Below are 26,823 nucleotides of genomic sequence, written 5' to 3' on the forward strand. Positions count from 1 at the left end.
TCAAAAGAATTTAAGACGTGTTTGTCCATCAGCTCTTCCAGGTACTCTTTCATACATCAATCTCCTTTTTTTAGTTCTTGGTACTTCTTCAAGTCCTGAATCTGGTAAAGAAGTGGCAATTAAGTATTGGCGTAACAAGCTAAAAATATAAAATCAGCTACATGTTTCTCAGAAGCAGTAACAGGCTTCAGCTTCAACTAGTTTGTATGAAAAACATTAAGTACTGTAGAATTGAGTATGTACACATATTAACTGCTGCTTACTGATCAGTTTGATGCATTTTACCTCATAATAATAGTATAGGACCTTATATGCAAAATCAGCCTGCACTGTGCTTAATTTCAGTACAAGTTTTCAAACTTATTTCTATTTCATTAACACTACACTCTGTACAGTTCAGTAATTACAAAAGCTAATTCTTTTGAAACAGAAACAGAAGTTGTTCAGTTGTTCCTAAGTTAGTTTAAGAAAGTTTTTTACATTCTTAAGTATTTTTTACAATAAAATATTTGAGAAGTTATTTTATCAGTACACTTTAATGGAAGAAAATTCTGTTTAGGCCTTGCAAAGTGTACTTTATAGAACTTTAGATAGAGCTTTAGATACTTAGAACAATAGAACTTTAACACTTATTAAACAATTTCATCTGCATCAGTAAAAATAGTGGGTCAGTGTATTACCATTAATTGTTTGAGGTTTAATTAATATTTTTTTCTGAAACTTACAGAAATCCTTGAAGGTTTCCAATGTGTCTTTCTAACTCGACTCTGCATACATTTCCTAAATCTGAGATTTCAGAAAGCTTTCACTGTATTGAAGTGTTTTTTGCATTTTTTGCACAGCTTACCTGGTTTTTCCCTTGGCTAATGGATGATAAAGTAAAACATGCCTGTTGTTCCATAACATCAGGCAAATTCCCTTACCCTTTCCTGATTTGATTCAGTTGTAAGTATATCTTTGCCATATCAGGAAAGAGTATCAGAAAATTAATCAGTGGGAGATCACGTTGTTTTCAGAATACTGTAACAGAAGCAGTCCTGATCAACTGAAACTACTGTTAGAATTTTCTGCCATCAGTGTCAGTTACAGGTTACTCAAACACTGTTAATTATCCAGCAATACTGCAGGTCACAATTTGTATTCCAATGGAGATGCAAAAGGTCTGCTCATAACTTCACTTGAGCATTTTAATTTTCATAGGCTGAAAATTGAAAGCAGTTCACCATATCCAATTACCTTTTCCTCTGTTTAGTGCCAGAACTGCCTTAAGCTGCCCATTAAGCACAATGATATCAATTAGTTACACATGCTTTACATGAATGAGCCTGATCTAATTAGTGGAAGTATTTAATACTGCACTGACTTTGCTCTGTCACCATGAGTTTTAACTACAGACAGTGAAAACACAGATTAAATTATCTATACTAGGGGTTAGGAGGTTTATTTAAGAAGCTTAGCCTTATATTTTTTAAGAACTTGGCATCTTGCTTTTTAAGAAGTAGCAGATTAAAAAAAAATGAAACAAAAACCTATAACCTACAACAAAACAATATTTAGTCTAATAGGGACTAATGATATTTTCTTACTTTCAAGGCTCCATGGATACATACCAGGCCTTGTAAAAAATGCCTTCAGCTGTGCTTAGGATGGATAAGAAACTGTGTTTAGCCATGGATAAGAAAACAAAACAAATAAGCAAACAAAAACACTGAAAAAAAAAAACCAAAAACCAAAAACAACACAAAGCCAAGCTTGAATTTTCTATATAAAAACACACTAAGCTTTCTATTAGATGAAATACGCCTTGTAATAATTTCAAGATTCATAGTTTAGCCCTGCGAAGAAGACGGAGCAGAGACCTCAGTGCAGCCTACTGTAAGAAAGACTGAGAGAGACATTTTAAGAGGGCAAGTAGTGATCAGACTAGGAGTAATGATTTCAAAGGCGGGAGATTTAGATTAGATAGAAGGAAGAAATTTTTTACTCAGAGGTCAGTGAGGCTGCCCAGAGAAGCTGCGGGTGCCCCATTCCTGAAGGCATTCTCAGCCAGCTGGGACAGGGCCTTGGGCAGTCCATCCGGTGGGTGGCTGCTCTTTCCAGGGAAGGGTTTGAGCTGGGTGGGCTTTAAAGTCCCTTCCAACCCGTTCCATGATTTATATTTTAATTTCCTACAAGAAAAATAAGTGCAAGTGTTTTGCATAAGAGGAAGCAATATTGTTAGATTGGATTAAATAATTACTTAAAGAAAATACGAAGTTGAGTTTTACAAATAATACTTTTTCCAGTGAAGTTACAAATAAAATTTCAGCGAATTCACCTTGCTTTGTACATACCTGGTATTTTTTTTCCTTTTGCCCATAAGAATGGTGGACTTTGCTTTCTGTTTCCTGAAAGTTCTCGATCTTGGTTTTGGAAACACAGAATTTGAATTTCATCTGGATCAACAAGGGAATCAGAATGAATTAAGTTAGGTGCAAATGAATTGTATGTGCAAGTGGATGAAAAGTCATTCCATGGAGTCTCATAAATCTGAATTTCTGGGCTCTTAAATGCTGTGCCTCTAAATTCTTCCAGAAAAGCTGTAGAGCTGTCAGGAGGTACACAGTCACTGAAAGTTGTAAAGAAATCTTCTTCAGAATTTTTGGAGGGATGATCAGAGATACAGTGTGTCCTGAAAGCCTGACCTTTAATGTAAAAAGAATTCATAGCATTTAGACGATCAAAATCTTCACTGCCCTTTGGTACAACAAAGAAATTCTGTTTTCTCTCTGGAGCTACTTCTGAAAAACATGGTCTCTCATGCATATAGCTTGAAAGGTCAGAGTTGATAAAACTTTGATTATGTTTCAATGGAAGAAACGAGGCTTCAGAATTCACATGAGATGGCCCTGGTGGAAGAAAATTTGAATCATTCTCTTTGAAAAACGAAAAATTAGCAAGTCTCTCTAAATTTTTCAGTAACAAAAGGAATCCACTGAGCATTAAAATACAGTCTGCCTATCATAACAATTCATCTTTCAATGGTTGGAAAATAAATGTTCTAATACACTCAGACTTCCACCTGGTTTCAGAGATGATACACTTTGGCAGTAATTCAAATCACCTGTGCTGGTTTGTGCCTTAGCTAGCAACTCTAAAGACTGAGGATTTTGCTTACAATCTGGATAGAGTCTTTTAAAGATATTCCAGTTTTCTGGAGGTGATGAACGTTTCACTGTTGTTTTCAGTGGCGCAGCAGCATTTGTGCTGTACGAAGAGGTAATGTCACTAAAATGCTGAAACCAAATAAAAGGAGTTAAGCAGTGTTTATAGCGCAAGTCTACACTCTCAAATATGAAAATCAAATCACTAGTAAGAATTCTAAAGCTTATATATAAATTTTTGGTTACTGGAAATAAAAATAGAAGACTTGGTAATATAAAGTCACTTATGGTGGACAATGTGCTGCCAGTCTTACATCTATAAACAGACTAAGTAATAAACATCACGTTACTCAAACCATGAGAAACCAGTATCATAGTATATTCTCTATCATGAGATAGGACTGGAAAAAAAGTGGCATCTGCAATGTATTGGTGCATTTCACACGTCATGGAAGGATAAACTAACAAAATACCTTTCACTCAGTAAACACTACCATACAAACACATGGTTGCTACAGTAACATGTATAAGTTAATAGTGCCTAAATATCTTTTCCTTGGCTCTTTCACCTTAACTGAATGATTCAGGAAAGCAGGATGTCCTCCCCTTTTAGAACAGAATCATAGAAACATAGAATAATAGAATTGCTCAGGTTGGAAAAGACCTTAAAGATCATCGAGTCCAACCACAACCTAACCCTACTACCCTAACTCTAACAACCCTCCACTACGTCATGTCCCTGAGCACCACATCCAGATGGTTTTTAAACACATCCAGGGATGGTGACTCAACCACCTCCCTGGGGAGCCTCTTCCACTGCTTTAACAACCCTTTCTGTAAATAACTGTTTCCTGATATCCAACCTAAACTTACCGTGGCACACCTTGAGGCCATTTCCCCTCATCCTGTCACCTGTCGCCAGTGAGAAGAGACCAACCCTGCTCTCGCTGCAATCACCTTTCAGGTACTTGAAGAGAGCAATAAGGTCTCCCCTCAGCCTCCTCTTCCCCAGACTGAACAGACCCAGTTCCTTCAGTTGCTCCTTGTAGGGCATATTCTCCAAGCCAAGCTGACTATAATGAGTCAGTAATTTTCTTGGACTTGGCCCAACTGAAAACAGTAGCAGCACCAATTGCAGCTGCAGACAGAATTTCAAACACTTTAGTTGACAGAATTATTCCTCTTAAACTCAAGGGCTCTTTCAAATGATTTGTGCAGTGAGTTTACAAGTGGTGGGTTATACTACAGTGCAAGCAAATGGATAGCAGGAGGAAAGGGGAAGAAGAAAGGAAAGCAATTGAAAACAATTCTTGTTTTACAGAGGTGTATGAAAACATATGCTCATAGGACACTTGATATGATAGAGCTTAGACTTTTTTTTATTTAATTTTTCAGAGTACTTTACCAGTTAAGAAATTTTTCCAGAACTAATAACCTTAACAAAAACATAGTGATGGCTCAACAAAATCTGCTGAGGATTAGCGAGGACAGTAATTTAAATATGAACAATACACTGAAGTTCTGAAAGTAATAAAACATTAATTCATTTTTAGATGACACTAGAAAATAGCCATGTACCATCAGATTAAAAAAAAAAAAAACAAACAGAGGAAGAATGAGAACTGTGCAAGCAGTCCGAGATAAAACATAAATTACTTTTGACTGACCTTTAGAACTTTTTTTGGAACCTCTGGTAGTAATTCCTGAAGTTGATCATAGCTTGCCAGAAAGAGCCTGTTCAAAGAAGATTCCTTCTTTAGCATCAGCTGAGCAACCAGAGGGTTGATACAAGGAAAAGCAAGCAAGCATTTCTCCATCTGGAAATGGAAATAATTTTGTCAGACATTTATTTTTCTTTCTTCAGTGACATTCCTATCAATAGGTCACATCACATAATTAGATCTTTGAATCTGTGCAGTTTCGGATAGGTGTTTTACGCGTCACGTGAATTTTATTTTATTTTTACTAGTTTTTTAACAGTGTAAAATTCTTGTTAAAGAGTAAATTTTTGAAAACTAATTTGATAAAAAGGAAGTACATTAAAAAGATATTTCTGTATTATTTTTATATAAACCAGCGAGTCATTCAAACTTGATTTCTAAACACACTACCAAATTTACTTTATTTTTATTCTGTGGTTTGATAAGAATTATTTACATCAAGATAAACCAGCAAAACTATTTTATTTTACAGAAGTTACACTTGTAAACAGCAATGAGACAAGTGCTAGAAGCAGGAATTACTAGGTGGAACTGAATGTCACACAACGGGCAGTAACTTCAAAACTGTGGTATCTAAAGAATGTCAGCTTCTAGTTCTTGACTTTCATAAAGCTCTGCATTCAACACATCAGGACCTAATGCCTTTAACAGAGATAAAATACAACCAATTACTTTTCTCAGTCTTTTCTTTTTTTAAAAAACAGTATCCTTAATCTCTAATTTGGAAGAGTTATAATCCAGTATTACACATTTGAAAGACCATGCCAAGGACTTAGAATGCTTTTGAATTTTGCAAATTCTAAAAAGTATCCTGACTTTTTAATAGTTCAGGCTTTTCATGTGAGGTGACTAAATCTCCATTAGGATTAATTTGGAAATCTCAACACACTAGACAACATCAATATTTGAACATAATTGGTGGATGTGGTCCAGTAATATTGATTTCCAAATACTGCATGAGGAATTAAGCAAATATTATCAGCTTGTGGTAAAACAACACTGTAAGCAACTTCATTGACTTCAGTAATAGATGATTATCAGTGAATCTGGCTTACTGCCCAAGTAAGCCACCATATTGTTATCTTTTACAGTGTGGATAGTTCTTCAAATGTAGTGCTGAAAGGATGTCAGTCACACATAACAGCCTAGAGGTGTGAAGGATAAATTTCTCTGACGTTTCATTGTGAAAGCACAGGGAAAATCCTAAGTCTGCTAACAAAGGTGACTGATGTCAGAAGCTTTACATAGGCATGTGTGTTTATGTATCTATAACATATATACATACATACAGATATGAAATGTATAAATTAATTAAATAACAACATATTAAAAAATCACATAGAACTTATTCTGGGAAACAAGAAGAAAACAGTGTAATGTAGCATAAAGTTAAATAACCTCAGATGGCAAGACAGAAAGCCAAGATTTGTCCAGCCATTCATGGGGACTGAAACTAGATGTCATCAAAATGTTGTCAGCTATTTGACGAATTAACAGTGCTGCCTCTTCAATCCCTGGTGTAAGAACTACCTATAATAACAATAATTTTGGTTAAAGCTTATGCTAAGGAGTAAAACTCCAAATGTCTTAATTATCATTAGTAGTTAGCAGATGGAAAAAACTGAGCACAGTAGCTAGCAAGGTAGACTAACTAATCCAGACCTATGCTCATCGTGAACTTCAACAACTGACCACAAATCTAGCTCCAAATTACACTCCTTATTTATACAAATAAATTTATACAAATCCAATGTAGGCAAAATTTAGTTTCTTCTATAATCTCTTATATGTTTTAGATTTATTGCTATGAATTCAAAACAGGCAATTCTGAAATGCCCAGAATAGTTTAAGATAGAGATGTGCAACCCTTTGAAAAGGTAGGCAATTTCCAAGCAAGCTGTCAACTAAAGTGCTGTATAAACGGGTTGAAAAAATCTTGATCTTAACCAGAAAATTTTGAAACAAGCATTAATATGTAAAAAAGTTTTAAAAACTGCCTAAAAAGGCTACTTCGTGCAAAAGGAGGACCAACACAATTTTTGCCCCATTTTTAAAATGTGAATTAAAATGATACTGCATTTTTTATTTATAAAGAATAAAAGCATATTTGTAGTCACATAATAAAAATGTGACAAGCTATCTGACATTACAGAGAAAAGATACACTTTCTTTTCCTCTACATTAAGAACAATATTAACTCAAAACTTCAAATTAAGGCATTGATAGGATAACAAGAGATTAATACATGCTTTAGTATTCATAAAATTAAAGGTACAACATCATTCCAGATGTAAAAGACTGTCTAGCCTCTGCACAAATCTGATTCAGCTTGTACTAGAGTCCATCAGAGGTTTTACTGACTTCAGAAGTACTGAACTGAAGTCCTTTATCATATTTTCTGAATTTTGAATTGTTTTCTGTTTCTGTTGTTGGATGTGCACGTTAATAGAATACTTTGGGAATATCACATAGAGAAGATTAAAATGGAAGAGCTGTTACAAAAAAAAATAAATTACCTTCACTTCAAAGTCTTCTGACTTCTGTATAAATTCTATCAAATTGGCATAAATTAAGACAAGGCTGAGAAGAGTATCTCCGCTGAGACTGTACCTGTAAGAACAGTTTAATCAGACCATTAGTATTTTATATGCACATAACAAATGTGACTGTTCTCTGTGTTAATAAATTTCTGTTCCATTTCCTGGAATTTGGAACATGAGTATATTTCCTTGAATATTATTACCTGTGAAAAGATAACTAGGGTGTGTGAAATGACTGACTACTGAAGGACACATTGTAAAGAAGAAAATGGAACCAGCTCGCAGCAAAGAAAGCCTGGCCTGAAGCAAAAAGGCTGAATCAGGGTCAGCCACTGGAGAAAAATTATACACAAAGGAAAAGTGAAGCATGAAAGATTATCCACTTCCTTTGAGAAAAAACCTTGCAATAGGTAATGAAGGACTGCTTGAGAGACATATCAATAAAAGTAGTACTTCCACAGCAAAAAACCCTACTGATATACTGGAAGAATATCTCCCTCTTGGAAATGATGTACGGTAACGCTAACATAGAAATAATTCATAACCATGTAATTATAGTGATTAATTTACTTCAAACACTTCAAAAGCATAGTCGCTGTTGATAATACCTTTAATACCATGAATGTTCTGGACTTGCTGATTTGAAATATTTAATAAAAACTTGCCCTATATTAGAGTTACCTGAAATTTTCAATTTTCCCCTATATTCAGCACTGGTGAGGCCGCACCTCGAGTACTGTGTCCAGTTTTGGGCCCCTCACTGCAAGAAAGATATTGAGGCCCTGGAACGTGTTCAAAGGAGGGCAACAAAGCTGGTGAGGGGTCTGGAACACAGGCCATATGAGGAGAGGCTGAAGGAGCTGGGAATGTTCAGCCTGGAGAAGAGGAGGCTCAGGGGAGACCTTATTGCTCTCTACAACTTCCTGAAGGGAGGTTGTAGTGAGCTGGGGGTCGGCCTCTTCTCTCGTGTCATTAGTGATAGGACCAGGGGGAATGGCTTCAAGCTACGGCAGGGGAGATTCAGGCTGGACATGAGGAAGTATTACTTTTCAGAAAGGGTGGTCAGGCACTGGAATGGACTGCCCAGGGAGGTGGTGGTGGAATCACCGACCCTGGGGGTGTTCAAGGAAAGACTGGATGTTGTGTTGAGGGACATGGTTTAGTAGGAGCTATTGGGAATAGGTGAACGGTTGGACTGGGTGATCTTTTAGGTCTTTTCCAACCTTGGTGATTCTATGATTCTATGATTCTATGATTCTATGAAATTATTTCAATAATTTCTTTAATTTTTTGTCTTGTGGAAGACTAGAAACAATATAAACATGGAAATGAACCTTGCCAGGTTTTGGGGGGCCTCCACTGAGTTTTTCAGTGGACCTTATGACAATAATGTAACAAGGTGAAAAGATTAGAGCATGTAAGAAATACAAGCCTATAATATTCACATCCTTTGAAGAGAAAAGTGTCCCTACAGAGAAATTCAAATAACAGAGTTTTAGCTTGTTCTGGTGTGCAGCTTCCTTTAGCAATATCTTTGTTTTAAAAATAATGATACAGCAAAAGATTTTATTTACTTACTCCAAACTCAGTCTTTCTCTGGAGTAGAAAACAACCCAACAGCATGTATATTGGAGTGATAATGCTATCAGCTTCGATATTACATTGTCGCAGGACTTCTCGTGGTTTAACTCATCCATATTCTACCATGAAATTAATATAAAAATGAAAAACTAGATAAACATATTACCATGGCTGTCACAACCTTTTCATATGCATTGCTGTATTATACATGAGTTATATCAAACATGATCATGAGTTAGATCAAACATGTTTATAGGTAAATAATATAAATAACAAAGACATATCTGAGAATCATAAAGATTCTAATTCATTTCTTCATACTTTTTTATTCATCCTGTGAAACAGAGACGTTACTTTTTAAGACATTCTAAGATTTTGGGAAGTTTTAACAATGCAAAATACAGTCGCAAACCCCCACAGTAGTTAACATAGCATATATAAATTACATTATACCTACAATGAATTTATAAAGCACAGCACTGCTAATTGCATAAGCCCTTGCAGTGAACAGCATGTAGGAATATCCATCTGCATTGAGCCTGCAGTCCTATTTGATTATTTTATTCCTTATCAGTAACTGCTCTTCTACACATTGAGACATTTGTCTTGCTATGTAACAGAGTTTACATACCACCCCATCATTTAAAGTATTTCTTATTTTTATAAAAAACAGAATGAATTATTTTCTAAATTAATTCTAAACTAATAAATTTATTTTCTAAACTATTAACTATCTGAAATGGGAAGAATTAACATGCAGAGTGGTACGAGAATACAGTCACACTTAACTGGTTATTACAACATTCATGTATACAATCCTATCCTCAGCTACATATTTTAACTATATTTATACAGTCAATTTGAAGTAAAATGTAATACTTCTGTGAAAAATGTCAGCAGTGAGATGAGAATGTTTTTAGCTAGTCAAGCTGGCATAGGCTTAATTTTGGAGTTACCGAATTTGGAAATAATTTGTGTCATGAGAAAATGAGTGATTTTGATATTATTAAGAACAAAAGATACATTAGAAGTGTGCAGACATGGTCAAGAAGTGATACATCCCACTGTAGAATTTGAATATAATTTCGTTTTGTACCTGCAAGAAGATAGCAGTGCGTTCATCTACTGTCAACACAACATATCGGTCTGTATCTCCAAGTAGCCTCAAGGAGTAACTGCAGCTTCTTTCAACAAAAGTAATGCTGTAGCTGAATATTATTAGTTTTATCAGTTAATATTATAATTCTGTTATTGAAGCTCAGTTAAATGAAACACTGAGCTTTCTTAAAGGAAATGAATAGCATTCATCTCTTTATACAAATTTTATGGTAATGTGTTGTTTTAATATTGGGATCTTTCTCAAATGATCAGATTAACTTCAAGGCACATTCACAGAACAAACATACTTGCAGAAGTAAGATATTGAAATACTACTAGGCTAAAACCTGTTAGACTCCTGAGCCAAGGGGCACAAGCTGGAATACATGATCTCTGAGGTCTTTTCCAACCTAGGTGATTTTAATTCAATTAGCCTCGTGGCATTGACCTTGACATCTGACAGTTGGTGGCCCTGCATGTGGCAGGGGGGCTTGGAGATTCATGATCCTTGAGGTTCCTTCCAACCCTGTGTGGCCATTCTGTGATTCTGTGTGATTCTGTGACATACACTCTGAGATTATAAACGATATATTAAAGAGCTAAGACAAATAAGTAAAGCAAATATTTACACTGATGTTTATGGGACAAGAAAATCTCAACTTCTTTCAGAGTAATTGCATGTATATTGCATTTATTTCCTTCCTTTCACAATTGTGCAGCACAGGGAAAGCAAACTGGGTGAAAAATTACTGACTGCTCTTTGCATAATGCTAAATTTTTTCTGACTGAATTAAAACTGACAGTAGCACAATGTTGTTTTACAAGCAATGCTAGCAAAAACTCCCTGAATGAGCACTGCATGTTTAGAAATTTAGAGGAGTCTTGGCTGTCTGAGGTGGGAAGTAGAGGAGAAATGATAGTCGCATTAATTGGTCTAATTCCCAGAAAACACAAGGGACCACAATCTGCTAGGAAAACTGGTGGACAAGCACATTATCCATGAGCTGAAAGGGGAACTGTAAGCATCTCTGAAACTACTTATTTATGTAGGTGAATGTGAAGAGGATCTGCTGGGAAACTACTGAAAATCATCACCGAACATTTAGCTAGTGGCTAAGCTGAATAGTGAACTTGAACAGGTCCATCTTCAAAAGTGTATTTCAAACTGAATGTTCAAATTTTGAAGTCAAGGCATTATTTTCATTATTTTTTCCTGTTCAACTGCAATTAGACAGATATCAAAAACTGGAAAGTCTCTTCAACAGCATGGTGAAATTAATGACATGCATCCCTGACACTAGGTTTAATAGATGACTGCTATTTCTCTTCTTCCTTTCTTCCTTTCTAGTTTTCTGGGTAGAAGACTGTTATAGTGTGTATTTATTACTAAGAAAATTAAATGCAAGAAAATTATGCCAAAGAAAACAATACACATGAACAGTGTTTTACAAATACACAAATGTTTGTACAAGCTGAAGAGGTATTCAAAATCAAGAAAATATTAAATCTCAAGTAAACAATGAAAGTATTTACTTGTTTATTTTTAACTTAGCTTCTTCCAAAAGCTGTGATACATCAGAAAATGAAACTTTTACTTTATCTGCAGTATTTAGGTACTTAAAAATCCAAAAATATAAAGCAATTACTTCGAAGAATTAATACAAACCCTTTTCAAAGCATAAAAAAGTGGGAAAGCAAAAAATGTTTTTTGTTGATGACACTGTAATTTTCAGGGAAAAGAGACAATGAAAACAGTTGTTTTCATAAAAAGTCCCAGCTCATATTAAAAATTAAAATATCAACATATCCTTTGGTTGACATATGCATGAATCTATAGAATAAATGCACTGACTTCAGTGGAAAAGCTATCTTATTGTCTCTTGCAGTGCTAATAATCTAAATTTGGTAATGTACCTGACATCAGGAAGATTATACACCTTTATCAGTGATCTAGACAGTGGGATTGAGAGCACATTTGCTGATGACACCGAGCTGAGTAGTGCAGTTGGCACAATAGAAGAGAGGGCTACAATCCAAAGGGACTTGGAGAAGCTTGAGAAGTGGGCCAGTGTGAACATAGGCCCACAAGATGTGAACATCTCAAACATGATTCAAGAAGGCCAAGTGCAAAGAGTGGCATTTGAACTGGGGCAATTGCACATACGAGTTCAGACTGGGAGAACTCATTGAGAACAGCCCTGCTGAGGTATCTGGTAGCCAAAGAGCTGTTTGTGAGCCAGCAGTGTGTGCTTGCAGACCAGAGGGCCAACTAGATCCTGAGCTGCATTAAAAGAGGGCTGGCCAGCAAGGCAAGGGAAGTGATTGTCCCCTTCTGCTTTACCCTCACAAGGCTCTTCCTGGAGTACTGCATACCACCTGAGGTGCCCAACACAAAAAAGATATGGAGTTATTGGAGTGGGTCCAGAGGATACCACGAGGATCATCAGAGGGCTGGAGCACTGCTCCTATGAAGACAAGCTGAGGGAGCTGGGCTTGTTCAGACAGAAGATAACACCCTGAGGGAGACCTCCCTGCAGCCCTCAAGTACTAAAAAGGAGTTTATAAACAGCAAGGAGAGCTACTTCTTGTTGGTCTGATAGTGATAAGACAAGGGGAAATGGTTTCAAAATAAAAGAGGACAGGTTTAGATTAGATGCTAGGAAGAAATTCTTCTCTCAGAATGGTAGGGCACAGACACAGGCTGCCCAGAGAAGCTGTGGATGCCCCATCTGTGGACGCATCCAAGGACAGATTGAATGGGCCCTGACAGCCTGATCCAGAGCCTGATTTAGTGGATGGCAACCCTGCCCATACCAGAGGGACTGATCTGTAAGGTCCCTTCCAACCCAAAGAAGGGACCTATATCCTAGAAAATGGGTTCTATAGCCTGGAAAGCTGAAAGTAATTGGTCAGTAAGATTTAACAGGTCATTTTCACTCACTGAGATTCCAAAAGCTGAAGAAAATCTGGCATATTAAGAAGACCTTCAGTGGTGAGAAACACATAAGGAATCTGTATCTCCAGGAGAGAAGAACCACAGTGATTTCCTGAAACATTTTGCATACGTAAGATAATAGTTTAGTGAGCAAAAATCTCAATTTATATTTCAATATTTAAATTGATGTATGTTGAAAATATGCAGCTTTTATTCATCCCCATTATAATGCTTCTGTTATATGCTATTTTTTTCCCCCCAAAATTAAACTCTTCTGAATCCCTTTCAAACTAAGCTCTACCTTAGATTTATTCTTTTATATGCACAGCAATATTCTGTCAGCATGAGGAAGGGTAGATACAACTTCTATTAACTGTCAACAACCTGTAAACTTGGCAGAAGTGTTTTATAAGAGATTACCAACACTTACTACCACATTTTGTCCAAACATAATATCATGTACCCAAGAAAAACATTTTCCTATCTTTCTGATTAACATAACCAGCAGTATTTGCCTAGTTTTATCCTGCATAATTTATGATTCATTCTCATCCCACACACAAATGTAACATTTCATAGAATAGAAAATACTTTTCTCTTGTGTGTCAGTCCAATTCTTTGCACTTACCCATTTGTACTGTTTCAGGAAGGATGGTTTTAAAAGTCATGTATGCAATATTTAGATTTTCACACAGTTTTTTCCAGCAAGAGTTTTCAGAATAATCATATTCTATCACTAATGAGAAGAGTCTCCAGGGGAAGTCAGCTCCAATGTTCTGATTTTGTATAATAACACAGGCATATCTACTGAGGATATAAAATGAAAATTAAAAATATGTTCAGGTACAACTACAATCAGAACAAAATAAACAAACACACTTCTAGAAGAAGTGTGAAGAATTACAGTTGTTTGAGGTCTGTTCAGAAAAAGAACTTACCTTTCCTGAATTTAAAACCTGTAATTGCTTTAAAAAGTCATTTTAAAATTTGAAGTTGTACTCCCCCATACTCCAATTATCTACTTAAACAATTCCTATCTTCCTGCATACTCATACTTTGTCATTATTTCAGCCTTACACCTTTTATTTTACACGCTGGAGAGTTTTTCTAAAACGCTCATGTGCAATTGCAAGGGCAGCTCCTCTGAGCCCTGTAACTAAGCACTGTGCTGGAATTTGGACAAAATTCTCTGTTCTCAGAATGAAGCTGTAAATCCATATTCTGAAAATGTATTCAAAACAAGATACTACAATGAAAATGAACAAAGCTTTACTGAAGAAAACCACAAGAAAGGATTTCTGGCTCTGTTTTTTGGAATCCAGATTTTAACTTACTTGGTGACGATATCTCTATATCCCAGGATGTTTCCTTTTTTCTCAGAATTCAAATCAATGGCTTTTAAACCTGCATAAAAATTATTGTGATCTTAATCAAATAAATTGTCTTCTGCTAGTACAAAGCTAGTACAGAATGAAGCATTTTTTGCCATTAAGTTTTAAACCCCTGTATGCTTTTTGTATGCTCTAGGTTTTGTAAACATGATTGGAAGATGCAGTTAAGAAAATTGTTACTTGTGTAACACAAAGGCCTCTTTTGTAAAGTTTAAGTTAGTTGGTTTGGTTTGTGTTTGAAATCAAGTCTTAAGAAGTGGAAACAAATCAAACACTTAAAAGTAAACATTATTATAATTAGTAAAAACATTGTGAATGTCTCCCTCCTTTAAAATATTCTGAAAGATAAGCTGTCATTTTTTTAAGGAGCAAAGGAAATTCAACTTTGTTCTAAGAAGCAGAAGAATGGCACAATACTTGACATTGCTAACATTTAAGCAGAAAGTCACTCAAATACGTTTTAAGAAACAATATGAAAAGAATCAATAGCTTGCCCAATACATAAGTACAGGCTCAAATATCAATCTTACGAAACATTTTTTTCTATCAAATGAATCTCCTATGAAGAAAAAGCTTGTATAATGATTACACAAAAGTAAAATGATGACAGTGTGGCTTTATCAGTGGGACTGGGAGAGAGGAAATCCATGTTTTTTTCTTGATTGTAATAGTATGTTATTGACGATGCTCATGTATTTAGCCAATTAACATACAAGGTCAGTAACAAGTAACAAGTGGTGAACAGAAATCATGACCTGCACCAAAATACTCATTTAGAGCCTTATGTTAGAAAGTTTACTTAAGGCTTCTAAATTATCCTTAATTGTGGCATAGAAGGAAGAATACCTCTGACCCACAGCCAACTATAGACAGATAATCTGAGCAACTGATACAATTATATGAGGCCATGGGTGCCACATATACTTTGTGTTCTGTTAATTACAATTTTGACCTGACGCATGAACTCTCATTCTTTTGTAACAAGACGTTATGTCAGAAGTCTCAAAGAGGTGAAAATCAACATTAGAAATGAGGGGGAAATGAAGGTTTATAATAGAATTCGGAAACAGAAAAACGTGAGAAAAGTACATAAAATGTCCTAATGAAGAGAAGGACGAGAAACTTCTGAAAAGCACTTAAAGAGGAAAATAACTAAGCACAGAATGCACAAACTTCTTCTTTCAAAAATAGATTAAAATAATTATTTACCTTCTAGTCTAGATACAGTGTGAATGAGAGCTGCCTTTTCTCTCTCAGAGTCCATTCTTAGTATGATTAGTATCTGGAAGAAGACAATTTAAAGAAGTAAAAACAAATCTTTTAGTCTAATTCTAAACATCAGATAGAAGGTGATGATGTACTGGAGGGAGGCATTACATTCTGCCATACCAATTAGAAAGATTTTCCAGACTGTAAATGGAGTGCTTTGAAGTATTACTTCTAAAGCCAGATTAAATTTGATAGCTGCTAAGCTTTGCTGAAGATGGAAGCACTGAAAAGATTAGAATCCAGCCAATAACCATACTCTGGTCACTACTGGAAAATACGTTCACCTTATCCAAAATTTTGAAACTGAATTTGTATTAAATAATCAAAACATTTAAATAAGAATGTGTAACCAGCAATATTTGCCTAGTTTTATCCTGCATAATTTATGATTCATTCCCAGGACTTACACCAGACCTTCAGCTTCAGACAGGATGATATCTGAACTGGTATGAAGTTTTGTATGCACTTTTCTTGGGACAAACAAGATAAGACTTTAAAGAAGGCTCATCACTAATCCAACTCTAAGACTTAAGGTGCACAAGATAATTATATATGTAAATGTCAAAACTTTGTTAGACCTTTTTAGAAAAAAACTTCTGGACATCTATCCACCTGACAACCTTAAAAAAGACAAATTTCCACATGCTGCTGAAGAGAACAGCCACCTGACAACCCAGTGGTTCCTTTCAAGACAGATTCGGACATCTGTAACTTAAAATGCAGATCTGCTTTTTAACTACATCATTGAATAGTATCCTCAGGACATCCTGTTGTGAGCTAGATCATATATTTTTAGTGATATCCTACATAATCATGAGTAGAAATGAAACAAAGTGAAACAGAAAGATCAGAAATTCTTTTCAGATTTGTTTCTTTTGTTTTGTTAGTACCTTATTTTTACAGAGATGATTTCCTACTCTGTAACCATCAGTAATAAATTTTGTTCATTAAAGGCTAACAAGATTATCATGTTCCATACTGTACTAACAGACGTGATATGACAGAGTAGGAAATGGCTTATGTAATACAGCTTTCACTTTGCATTAAAGCCAGAATACTTCTGTCTCTTCTGTTTGACTGAGACCTGTCACCGAATGTCAGGGAAGCATGAATTATAATTGCAAATAAAATCATGTGTACTCTGAAATTCTGCACAAATTTAAGTCAAAGTGGCAAGTCAAAACTCAGTTATATTTCAAAGCTTTAAAAATTGCATCTAGTGGAGTTCATAAGGAAGGCAAAATTGTCAATGAGCTGACATTAATATGACAAAGTTGTCATATGTCTCCTAGAAAGCAAAATGCATTATGATTAAGAACAAGAAAATGATGATGAAATCAACATACAGGTGCTAATGAAAGATAAGCAACAAAACAATTATTAATATTTTGTTTTAGGTGCTTCATATCCAAGTTAAATTCCAATAAAACAGCTTGTTGGATTTAGCACACCTATGGTGGGGGCAATCCCAAGAACAAGTCAAGTGCAGGTTGGGCAATAAGTGCCCTGAGAGCAGCTGAAGGGGCCTACAGAAAAGCTGGAAGGAACTATTTATTATGGATTGGGAACAGGACAAGGGGGAATGGTTTTAAAAGAGGTAAATTTTGGTAAGATATTTGAAATAAATTCTTCACTGTGAGGACGGTGAAGTGGAGGCCCTGTTACAGATTGGCCAGAGAAGCTGTGGCTGCCCCATCCCTGGAGACATTAAGGACAGGATGGGTGGGGCTCTGGGCAATCTGATCTGCTGGGTGGCATTCTTGTCCGCAGCACTGGGCTTGGAACTAAATGGGCTTTAATATTACTTCCAACCCGTTCCATGATTCTGTGATTCTATACTTTTCTTTTCATGAAAGTTAAATCATGACATGTTCTCTTAACAGAGTCAAAAGAAGAAGTGAAACATGAGAAAGAACTAAAATAAATGAAAATAAGCTTAACAATTTGGGGATTTTTTCAGCTGTGTCTTCAGTAGCACACACAAATTCTACTGCAAAATGTCAGGATATTTAAGTATATGTATAGTATATATATATACACATATTTTCATTTCTGTTTTATTATGTGAGAAGTGTTCTGTAAGTAAATAATAAATAATACACAAATGAAAATGGTATTATTCCCTGCATGGAATCACTCAGAATATTCACATTTCCAGAAAAAAAAAACACCAAAAACTTGAAACTAATTTATTCCACAGTTCTATTATTATCAGTGCCATAACCATACCTCACAGGCATTTACTCATATGAACGTAACATGGGGAGTTTGGGCAGACACATTTGTCAAGCAGAGACAATGGATAACTACAGCCATACAGTCCACAGTGTCTGTGCTCTGAGCACCACTGCACAAATACACAGCTCTTACTTGTGCTATGAGTTTCTGCACCAGAAGAAAAGAAGATTGAAGCTGCCAAATAAAAGGTTATGATGAAATTTACAGTCACTGATATGATACAATATACTTATCAGAGGAACAAATACCATCTGCAAAAAAACAAAGCTCTTACAATTTTAAAACACGTTTTACTCTTGCAGAAGGGGAGATCCAAAGAAACACAAATCTGCATTACTCCTGATAGATGTCTTAAACTTTATGTTATCCTTAATTTTATGTTATGCCTCTCTCCATTATACTTGAAAAGTCATGGCTGTCAGGCAAAGTCCCTGGTGACTGGAAAAAGGGAAACATCCCAGCCATTTTTAAGAAATGGAAAAAGCAACATCTGAGACAGCCAGCACAGCTTCACGAAGGGTAGATCGTGACCAACAAATCTGGTGGCCTTCTATGATGCAGTGGAGGATTTGTCTACCATCAGCAGACAAAAAGAAAGCAACTGCTGCCATTTACCTGGATTTCTGCAAACCCTTTGATATGGTCCCCCACCCTTATCTCTAAATTGAACATATTGATATGGCCTGGATTTCTGGATTATTCAGTGGATAAAGAATTGATGGGATGATTGCAGCCAGAGGGATGTGGCAACTGGCTCTATGTCCAGCTGGAATCTGGCCAAAACTGAAGTCCCCCAGCGATGCATCTCGGGACTGCTGCTCACCATTTTTATCAATGACAAGACAGCAGGATTGAGTGTATCTTCAGCAAGTTCGATGACGACACCAAGCTGAGTGGAGCAGTCAACAGAATAGAAGGAAGACATGCCATTCAAAGTGATCTGGAGAAGTTTGAAAAGTGGACCAACGTGAACCTAAAGAGATTCAACAAGGACAAGTGCAAGGTGTTGTGCTTGTGTTGGGGCAACTCCTGTGGAGCCCTGCAGAGAAGGACTTCTGGTGGATGAAAAGCTATATATGAACCAGCAGTGCATGCTACAAGCCCAGAAGGCCAAATTTAATTTGGTTGCACCAAAAGGGCCAGTAGGGTGAAGGAGGTGATTGACCCTTTCTGTTTTGCTCTCATTCCCCCACATTGAATACAAAGTCCAAGTCTGAGGCCCCCAGCACAAGGACTTGGAGATGTTGGGGTGAATCCAGATGAGGGCTACAAAGGTGATCAGGGGGCTGGAGCACCTCTCCTGCAAAGAAAGATTTAAGAAGCTGGACTTGTTCATCTCGGAGAAGAGAAGACTGGGGAGTCCTCATTACAACCTTTCAGCAATTGACGAGAGTATAAAAGTAAGAGAGAAGCTGACTTCTTACAGGGGCAGAAAGTGATGAACAAAGGGAGATGGCTTCAACCTAAATGAAAGAACATTTAGACTGAATATTAGGAAGTAATTCCTTAATCCAAGGGGGTTGAGGCACTGCAACATGTTCCCCAGAAAGCTATAGATTCCCCATCCCTGGAGGGATTCAAGGCCAGATTGGTTGGGACCCTGGGCAGCCTGACCTTGTGGATGGCAACTCTGTCTATGTCAAGGATTTGGAATTGGATGATCTTCACGGTCCATTCCAATCTAAGCCATTCTGTGATTCTGCGATTTTCCTTATTTAACAGATACCATTTCTCATTTGAAGATGGTTTTACAATTATTACTATATTTTAGATGCGTTTCACTTGCTTAGAGAGATAGTTTATATCGCTAACCTTAACACTCTGTTCCTCTGCATAAGTTTGCATCCAATCTAACAGTCGACACTGAAGCTCTGCTAATCTCGGACTGGATTCATGCTTTTTCTGGCTGCTGTACTGTACAATCTTCAGCTGCCTCCAGGTATTATTCAAACAGGATTCTAAGATGTTTTTATAGATATCCTTTGCTTTAGACAAATATCCTGTTAACAAAACAACAAAAAAAGTAACTGCAGAGACAAAAGACATTTGTTAATATTTGGATTCCTAATCTACATGTACACTAAAATACATGAGGGTATCTTGCACAGAAAAGCTGAACATATAATGGGTGAACAATAAGGAAGAATACTACTATCACTAAGACTGTGTGTAACTGCCATTTATAAAATTGTTATAACTCCTGTAATATCTCTTTTATGATTCCAGCTAGAGTTGGAACTTTGTTATATTTAATTGGTCTGCACGGTTTACACTAAAGAAGTTCCACTGTTCAAAGCTTTACTTGTTGTGTGTTTTCACTATTCTGTTCCCTATTATTTTAATTACTGCTCAGCTGTCAATGATGTCTTTTATACAAATGGTGAACAATGCCAGAGTTATTAAAAAATGCACACACAAAAAAAATAGATCTAAGACATTTGTGGGATGAATCACCCATCGCTGCACAAGTTCATAACAGTAAGTGAGAACTACAGGGCCTATACAGAACTCAATTTTCTAGTATCACTTTGACATGTGCACTATCCTGAGGCAGGTGTTGCTGGGATAAGTGCTGATCAACCTAACAGAGAGAAACTTCTCTTTTCTCTCCCCCCTATCCTCCCACTTTATCTACAATAACAACAAAAACAACCTTTTTAAGAACTCATATTTTCATTCTGAATTTTTCTCCCCATTTTTTATTGCTAAGAAATGATTAGGCAAATACAAATTAATTATTTTTCCAACAGTTCAGTTTATGGCAGATGTTTTCCATGTTACGTCATCTTTGAAGAAACACTCCCCATGAAGGGATAATTTGGAATAACTGAAGTTTGAAACTTGACACTTTTTTCTCTCCTATAAACATGGAGGGAGTCTGATCTTAGGGCATCCAAAAACCATTAATTAATTTATTCTGGTAGATCTTTCTGAAAAATCACAGTACAATGGCAACTTGAGGAGCATGGCATTGTGACTGTAGGCATAAAATAAGGTTATAATGAATTTTTCAGATCCAAAATCTGATTAGCATAACAACAGAGAAACACAAAATTGTCATTTTGAGTCCAGTGCTAAGATCTGGATGGTAAATTCAAAACCCCAGCCTTATGATACTTTTGTTAGGCAGTACTTAAGATTTTGTTTCAAATAGCCCTACTTTTAAGTACTTCATTTTCAATGAACCTAAGACTATTTAAGTGGAAATTATTCCATTTCAGTATGTGAATTGTATACAGCAAAGAACCTGTCACTTTTGCATGTCCAACAGCTTTATCACAGATATTCGAATCAAAACTTGTTGTTTGGAAAGAAATAAACACATTATGTATGTAGATCCTCATATCCACCTAATAACACGAACAGTAGAATATTATTCAGGAACTGAGCACATGTAGCACCAAAGTACAGTCATTCATATTTAAAAATGTAACAAAACAAGCAAGCAAAGGAATAAGAAAATGACATGGAAACTATGGGGGAGGTTTACTCGTTGTCAGCTTACACATTTTACAGACATGAAAGACTGTAGAACAAACACAGAAAAACATGAAGATTCTTGGTGTCCTTGTTCACTATCAAAAACAGACCTAGTGCTGTGTCCAAGCCACATGTTAACAGAAGGTCTCGACATGTCACCAGCAGATGCACCAGAGCAGCATGCCTGAACAGGATGATCTCTTTCTCATCTACTTTACCTTTACAAAGAGAAGACATAGGTGTTGTCTATATAACGTTTCAGAAATTACACAATAAATATGCAAGAAGTTTAAAAGAACTCAACATCTCAGAATTTTCCTTAAATCAGTTAAATAAGTATAATCTTGAACTGACTGTTCAAGAAGGAAAAGGCTTTGATATAGCCTAACTTTCTGTTGTTATTTCATCCACAGCAAGCACCATATGAGGAAGCATTTCTGAAATCTGTGTAGGCATGGATGGTGTTTGCTGGAGAATGGATTAACAGTTCCTAAAGTCTGACATTAAATTCACACTGCCTTATTGGTTTTAGTAAGACAATTTTCAAACAGACACAGAAACCTAAAAATTTCCTATCTTTTTATCCTTTGTACTATTGCCTCATCTGACTAGTCAACAGCACACTTTTGTATACTCAGGAATGTTTTCCTTTCTGTAATTCACTGACATGGATATAGATTTCAGTTTCTCCCTCATATATTGGTGAAGCTGATTGCTTTTCTTTTTGAGGTTCCCTCAAGTTAAGAGAACTCTGCTGATTATACTTTAATATGGCAATCCTAAAAATCACAGGCTGTCATCTTGCAGTGACCACTAAAATAATTTTTATCTTCTTGCCTCATTTGCAATTTCATTGTCATTGCTTTTATTCTGAGAAAGATACATTAAGCCCAGAAAGCAATAAAGTTTGAACAGTTGAAGGTTGTCTCAGAGCTTGTGACATAGTATGCAGACTATACAGGCAGCAGACTGCTTCCTGTATTATTCTACAGTTATTAGCAGTAAAATTAAAAAAAAAAAAAAAAAGCAAAATATTCAAAAGCTTTCTATATCTTCCTCAGCCCGTATTTTTCTGTGAAGTGCGCTGTCCCTCTCATATCTGTAGCATAAAGATCTTCATTGGTTGTCACAAATTTTTCTGTTTTTTTTTCTTTTTTCTAGTTCTACAGAGTTTGCACGTACCAGAAATGAAGTGAGAAAGAAAGGAAATCAATAAGATTTTTTTTCCTTCTGATTTCTAAAGTAGGCTTAGAGTTATTCATTTATTTTCCCTGTAGTCACGTAGATGTGAAAAAAAGCTACCAAACTACCAAAAGAAACAATAAAAACATATAGACAGCTTTTCACATTAAAATATCTAAAATGAAATAAAAAACAGCTTGATATAGAAGCAACATTCTTTAATCATATCTAAAATATTTTAAAATGAAATTCACTTAGAATACTTCTTGTGTTACAATTTTAAGTTAATAAATATAGGACTAGAAAAGTAGGAAATGTTATTTTGGAAACAAAACTACACAAGACAAACTGCTGAAACTTTGTTACTTAACAGAGACATTGAGCTGCCTGTGACCAAGTAAACCTATGTTATTACTGCAGATAGAACACAGACTTTTTAAAAACATACCTTCTTTAAAACGATCACATATCACCTTCTCCTGTTGTCTTAGGAAAAATCTTGTGTGATCAAACTTAACGCTGTCAAAGCTCCAACTTACAGAAGCAAGTACACCCAGATGAGTCAAATCTTTTAAAGCAGAAGTAGCTGCTCCCTTCAGCAGACAATATGACTGGCACTGGCTTTCTGAATAAAAGAAAACACAATGGTAAAGTTTGGCTTCATGTACCAGACTACAATATACAGAACACCTAGAAACACAAAGCTGCAACATTAACAGAAAAACAAGTGTTCACTAGAGAGCCTGCTGGATCATAGAATTAAGCTACTCCTCACAACAGGCAACTGCGTTACTTCATCCATCTCATAAAGTGACCGAAATACATGATAGATAGTTAGGATTTCATGACTCCTACTAAGATTGAACTATTACTCCATTGTCTAATTATTTTCTTCTACTCTGTACTCTTAAGTTTAGACTCAGCTGATTTAATTTCATTTGTTATGATAACTTCAATTTAAACAGCACTTCTCCTTCCCTGGCATTCAACTTCTGACATCTTTGCCTAGAGAAGCCAAAGAAACCAATCTCTTACTTATTCTTTAATACCCATTATTTTAATATGTTCATTGTAATTGACCGAGTTGATCTTTTTAAGAAGATGAGAACTCACTGAGTGTTCTCTTCCAAGAATTTACTATTACTTTTCAAAGTATTTTCAGCTGACCTATACAAATCATGTAATTCAGCTAGCTGATGACTGAGCTTTATTTGATCAGAGCATTACTTCTTAACAATTAAGTACTCATTAAACATACTAAAAAAAAATTACTCTCAAGTCTAATTTTTCATTCTGTGTGAAAATACGCCAGATGCTACAGAATTTTGGATGCTCATTGTATAATTTAGTACAGATATTCCTGCACTGATGTATCATTTTATTCTTAAAGTATAATTCTAGTCATCATCTTCACTGTTTCACTGTTAAAAAAAAAAAAATAGAAAAAGAAAAAAAAGTGTAAGCAAATCTTTCTAACATCTATTTTGGCTATAGTTTGTTTTTGAGAATGATTCCTTTCCATTACATGCAAGGCCATCACAGAATGGATTGGGTTGGAAGGACTTATAACCCATCCAGTTCCAACTCCATGCTATGAGCACAGCTGCCACTCACCAGATCAGGCTGCCCAGGGCCCCACTCAACCTGGCTTTGAATGCCTCCAGGCATGGGGCATCCACAGCTTCATCACCCTCTGAGTAAGGAATTTCCTTTAAATATTAAATCTAAATCAAAACCTTTTCAGTTTAGAACTCCTGTCCCTTGTTCTGTCACTGCATATGTTTGTAAATGTCTTTCTTATCAGCACCTTTTAAATACTGGAAGGCCATAATAAGGTCTTCTCTGAGCCTTCTCTTCTCCAGACAGAAAATCTCAGCACTCTCAGTCTTCCTTCACAGGAGAGAGTCTTCAGGTCTCTGCTCATTTTGTGGTCCCCTTCCAAATTTGCTCTTACAGGTCCATGTCCTTCTTGCCCTGGGGGCTTCAGAGCTAGATGCAGTACTGTAGGTAGGGCTTCACAAGAGCAGAGGAGGACATTTACCTCCCTCAATCTGCTGGTCACGCTTCTTTTGACACAGCCCGGTGTAGTACAGTGTTTCTGGACTGCATATGCACACTACCAGCTCATGTCCAATTTTTCATCCATCAGTACCCAGAAAACCCTCTTTGCAGGGCTGATCTCAATCCTTTAATCCCCGAATTTGTGACACTGTTTAGGATTGCCTCAATCCAGGTGCAGCATCCTGCACTTGGGTTTGTTGAAGCACAATGAAACACTCTCCATTTCAAGGACTGTAATGGAGTTGGACATGCTTTGAATGTGTTTGAGGCTGTAAAATATCCTGGATAAATATCTTTTTAATATTTATCTACCAGGAATGGCTCCTATCTACAACTCCTGTATGGTAGAACTGTAGTTCTCAGTGCATGTTCTCTGATGTAATGCCTTAAAAAAATACAGCATCAGGAGTTCACTGAGTAAGGCTCAGTCATGTACTAGATAAACACAAGGCAAGCTGCTATTGTGTGGATGTAGCACGGTTACTTTATTGAACTGTATTTTATTAAAGACGTTTTCACTGCTAATCCATCCTGCCTCCCATCCTCTCATTTACTCTACAGAAAAATTCACATTTGTAATATGAGAATACTGATTAATCTGAAGAGACTTCATTTCAGCTGATGGGTCAGACATAACTAAAAACCTGCATTTTTTGGTTTGCATGCGATCTGTCTTCGTCTTAAGTCGTAATCACATAGCCTGCACTCACACCAATGTACACAAATGCCCATCTCTTTTGAATGTCATCAATCACAAGGAAGATAGTAAGTTTAATCATCTCCATATTTATCTAACTGAATTTTTCTAATATAAAAATGACAATATGCTGCAATGCTATGCATCTGTAGTGCTATAAAGTACATAAAAAATTAGTATACCTGATGCTTGAATTTTGATTATGACACTGCTGTCATTCTCTTGCTCTTTTTTCTCTGTTCTTGCAGGCTCACAAACGGAACTGTCTTCTTTGTGATCAGATAAATGTAGTTCTTCAGGCTGTAGCACTGAGTCATTGAATCAGGGATAAAAATTTTGATACAAACATAACAAAATCCTCTCAATGTTTAAGAAAATTGTTCTGTAAATAACTTTACATGCAGAAAAGCTTTCCAAATTAAATAGCTTGTATGACATACACAATGCTTTCTTTTCACAAACATCTCATTTACTACTGAAAAAGGCGTTGAGACAGACCAAGACGTGGCAGTGTCAGGCTGCACTTCCCTGGAAGTGAGGTGCTAACAAGTTCTCAGTCATTGTGAGCGGAGATGCTTGATAATGAGCAAGTATGAGTAGAAGGGATTAGATAATATAAGCAACCCAGAAAGAACATGGAAACAGCAAAGGGCAGAAGAAAAATTTCTTTTTTGAACAATCGCTTACATAAGATAACAATTTCTTCCTATCTCACAGCTATCCATTGCAAGTTACTAGTATTTAGTTTTGTTTTTTGTTTTTTGCTTTGCTCTTTAAAGATGCTGATGCATGACCTCCATGCACTTCTGTTCACAAAGCTTCCTTTGTCAGTGCTATCTCTTATTTCAGAAATGGGTTCTGACTGGTTGTCTCCTAAACACTGCCAATTATTTTCAGTTAAGAACTTCAGCCAACTCAAAAAACTTCTCTTGTATATTTTCTAAACTAGGTATTATGCAAAGTGGAATCTTTAAAAAGTAAGCTACACAAGAGAAACAAAAGTGGAATAGCCCTATGAATAGTGCAAGTATTTATTAAGCTAAATTTAGAATGACTTTTAATAAGGCTTTAATTATTACAAAAACATATACATTCACAACTTTTTCACACCAGTGCTTTTCACATTAATAACTATATATTTTTATGCATTGCTTTTACATCAGACATAACAGACCCGTTACACTGGGGTCTACCTGCTAGCATGTATCTTTCTACAGTTTCATTAACCTAAGCTTTAACAAGCTTACTACTCCCTGCTTGGAAGTGTAGAATTGACTGCTTGTCTTTCAAAACATTTTTATTTGTATTCTTAGGAGATGCAGTTGTAGTCAGAATTCACTAGATGGTAGCATAAAGCTACATTTCTGATAACTTGCTCTAGTAGTTTTAAAAGTGAGATTGCTTCTCCATAAGGCAATGAAAGTTCAATGTTTGTTTGGTTGTTTGGTTGTTTGTTTTGTTTTGTGAGTTTGGGGGGACAAAGGGGA

General features: G+C 36.0%; 1 protein-coding gene across 1 annotated transcript in view; it reads right to left on the reverse strand.

Moving 5' to 3' along the window:
- SHOC1 (shortage in chiasmata 1) overlaps positions 1-26,823 on the reverse strand; it is a 52,598-nt gene continuing 25,775 nt past the window's right edge. Inside the window, 18 exon segments of the mRNA XM_042882805.1 lie at positions 1-101; positions 2,334-2,888; positions 3,104-3,275; positions 4,811-4,960; positions 6,263-6,394; positions 7,381-7,474; positions 8,983-9,104; positions 10,082-10,193; positions 13,025-13,130; positions 13,647-13,825; positions 14,353-14,422; positions 15,619-15,691; positions 19,110-19,278; positions 19,280-19,298; positions 19,728-19,916; positions 21,507-21,614; positions 23,027-23,203; positions 25,519-25,644. Coding sequence (XP_042738739.1) covers positions 1-101; positions 2,334-2,888; positions 3,104-3,275; positions 4,811-4,960; positions 6,263-6,394; positions 7,381-7,474; positions 8,983-9,104; positions 10,082-10,193; positions 13,025-13,130; positions 13,647-13,825; positions 14,353-14,422; positions 15,619-15,691; positions 19,110-19,278; positions 19,280-19,298; positions 19,728-19,916; positions 21,507-21,614; positions 23,027-23,203; positions 25,519-25,644 — 2,654 coding nt within the window.

This window comes from Lagopus leucura, unplaced genomic scaffold, assembly GCF_019238085.1.
Source record: "Lagopus leucura isolate 7727_CA_CO unplaced genomic scaffold, USGS_WTPT01 Super-Scaffold_100036, whole genome shotgun sequence".
Classification (NCBI taxonomy): domain Eukaryota; kingdom Metazoa; phylum Chordata; class Aves; order Galliformes; family Phasianidae; genus Lagopus; species Lagopus leucura.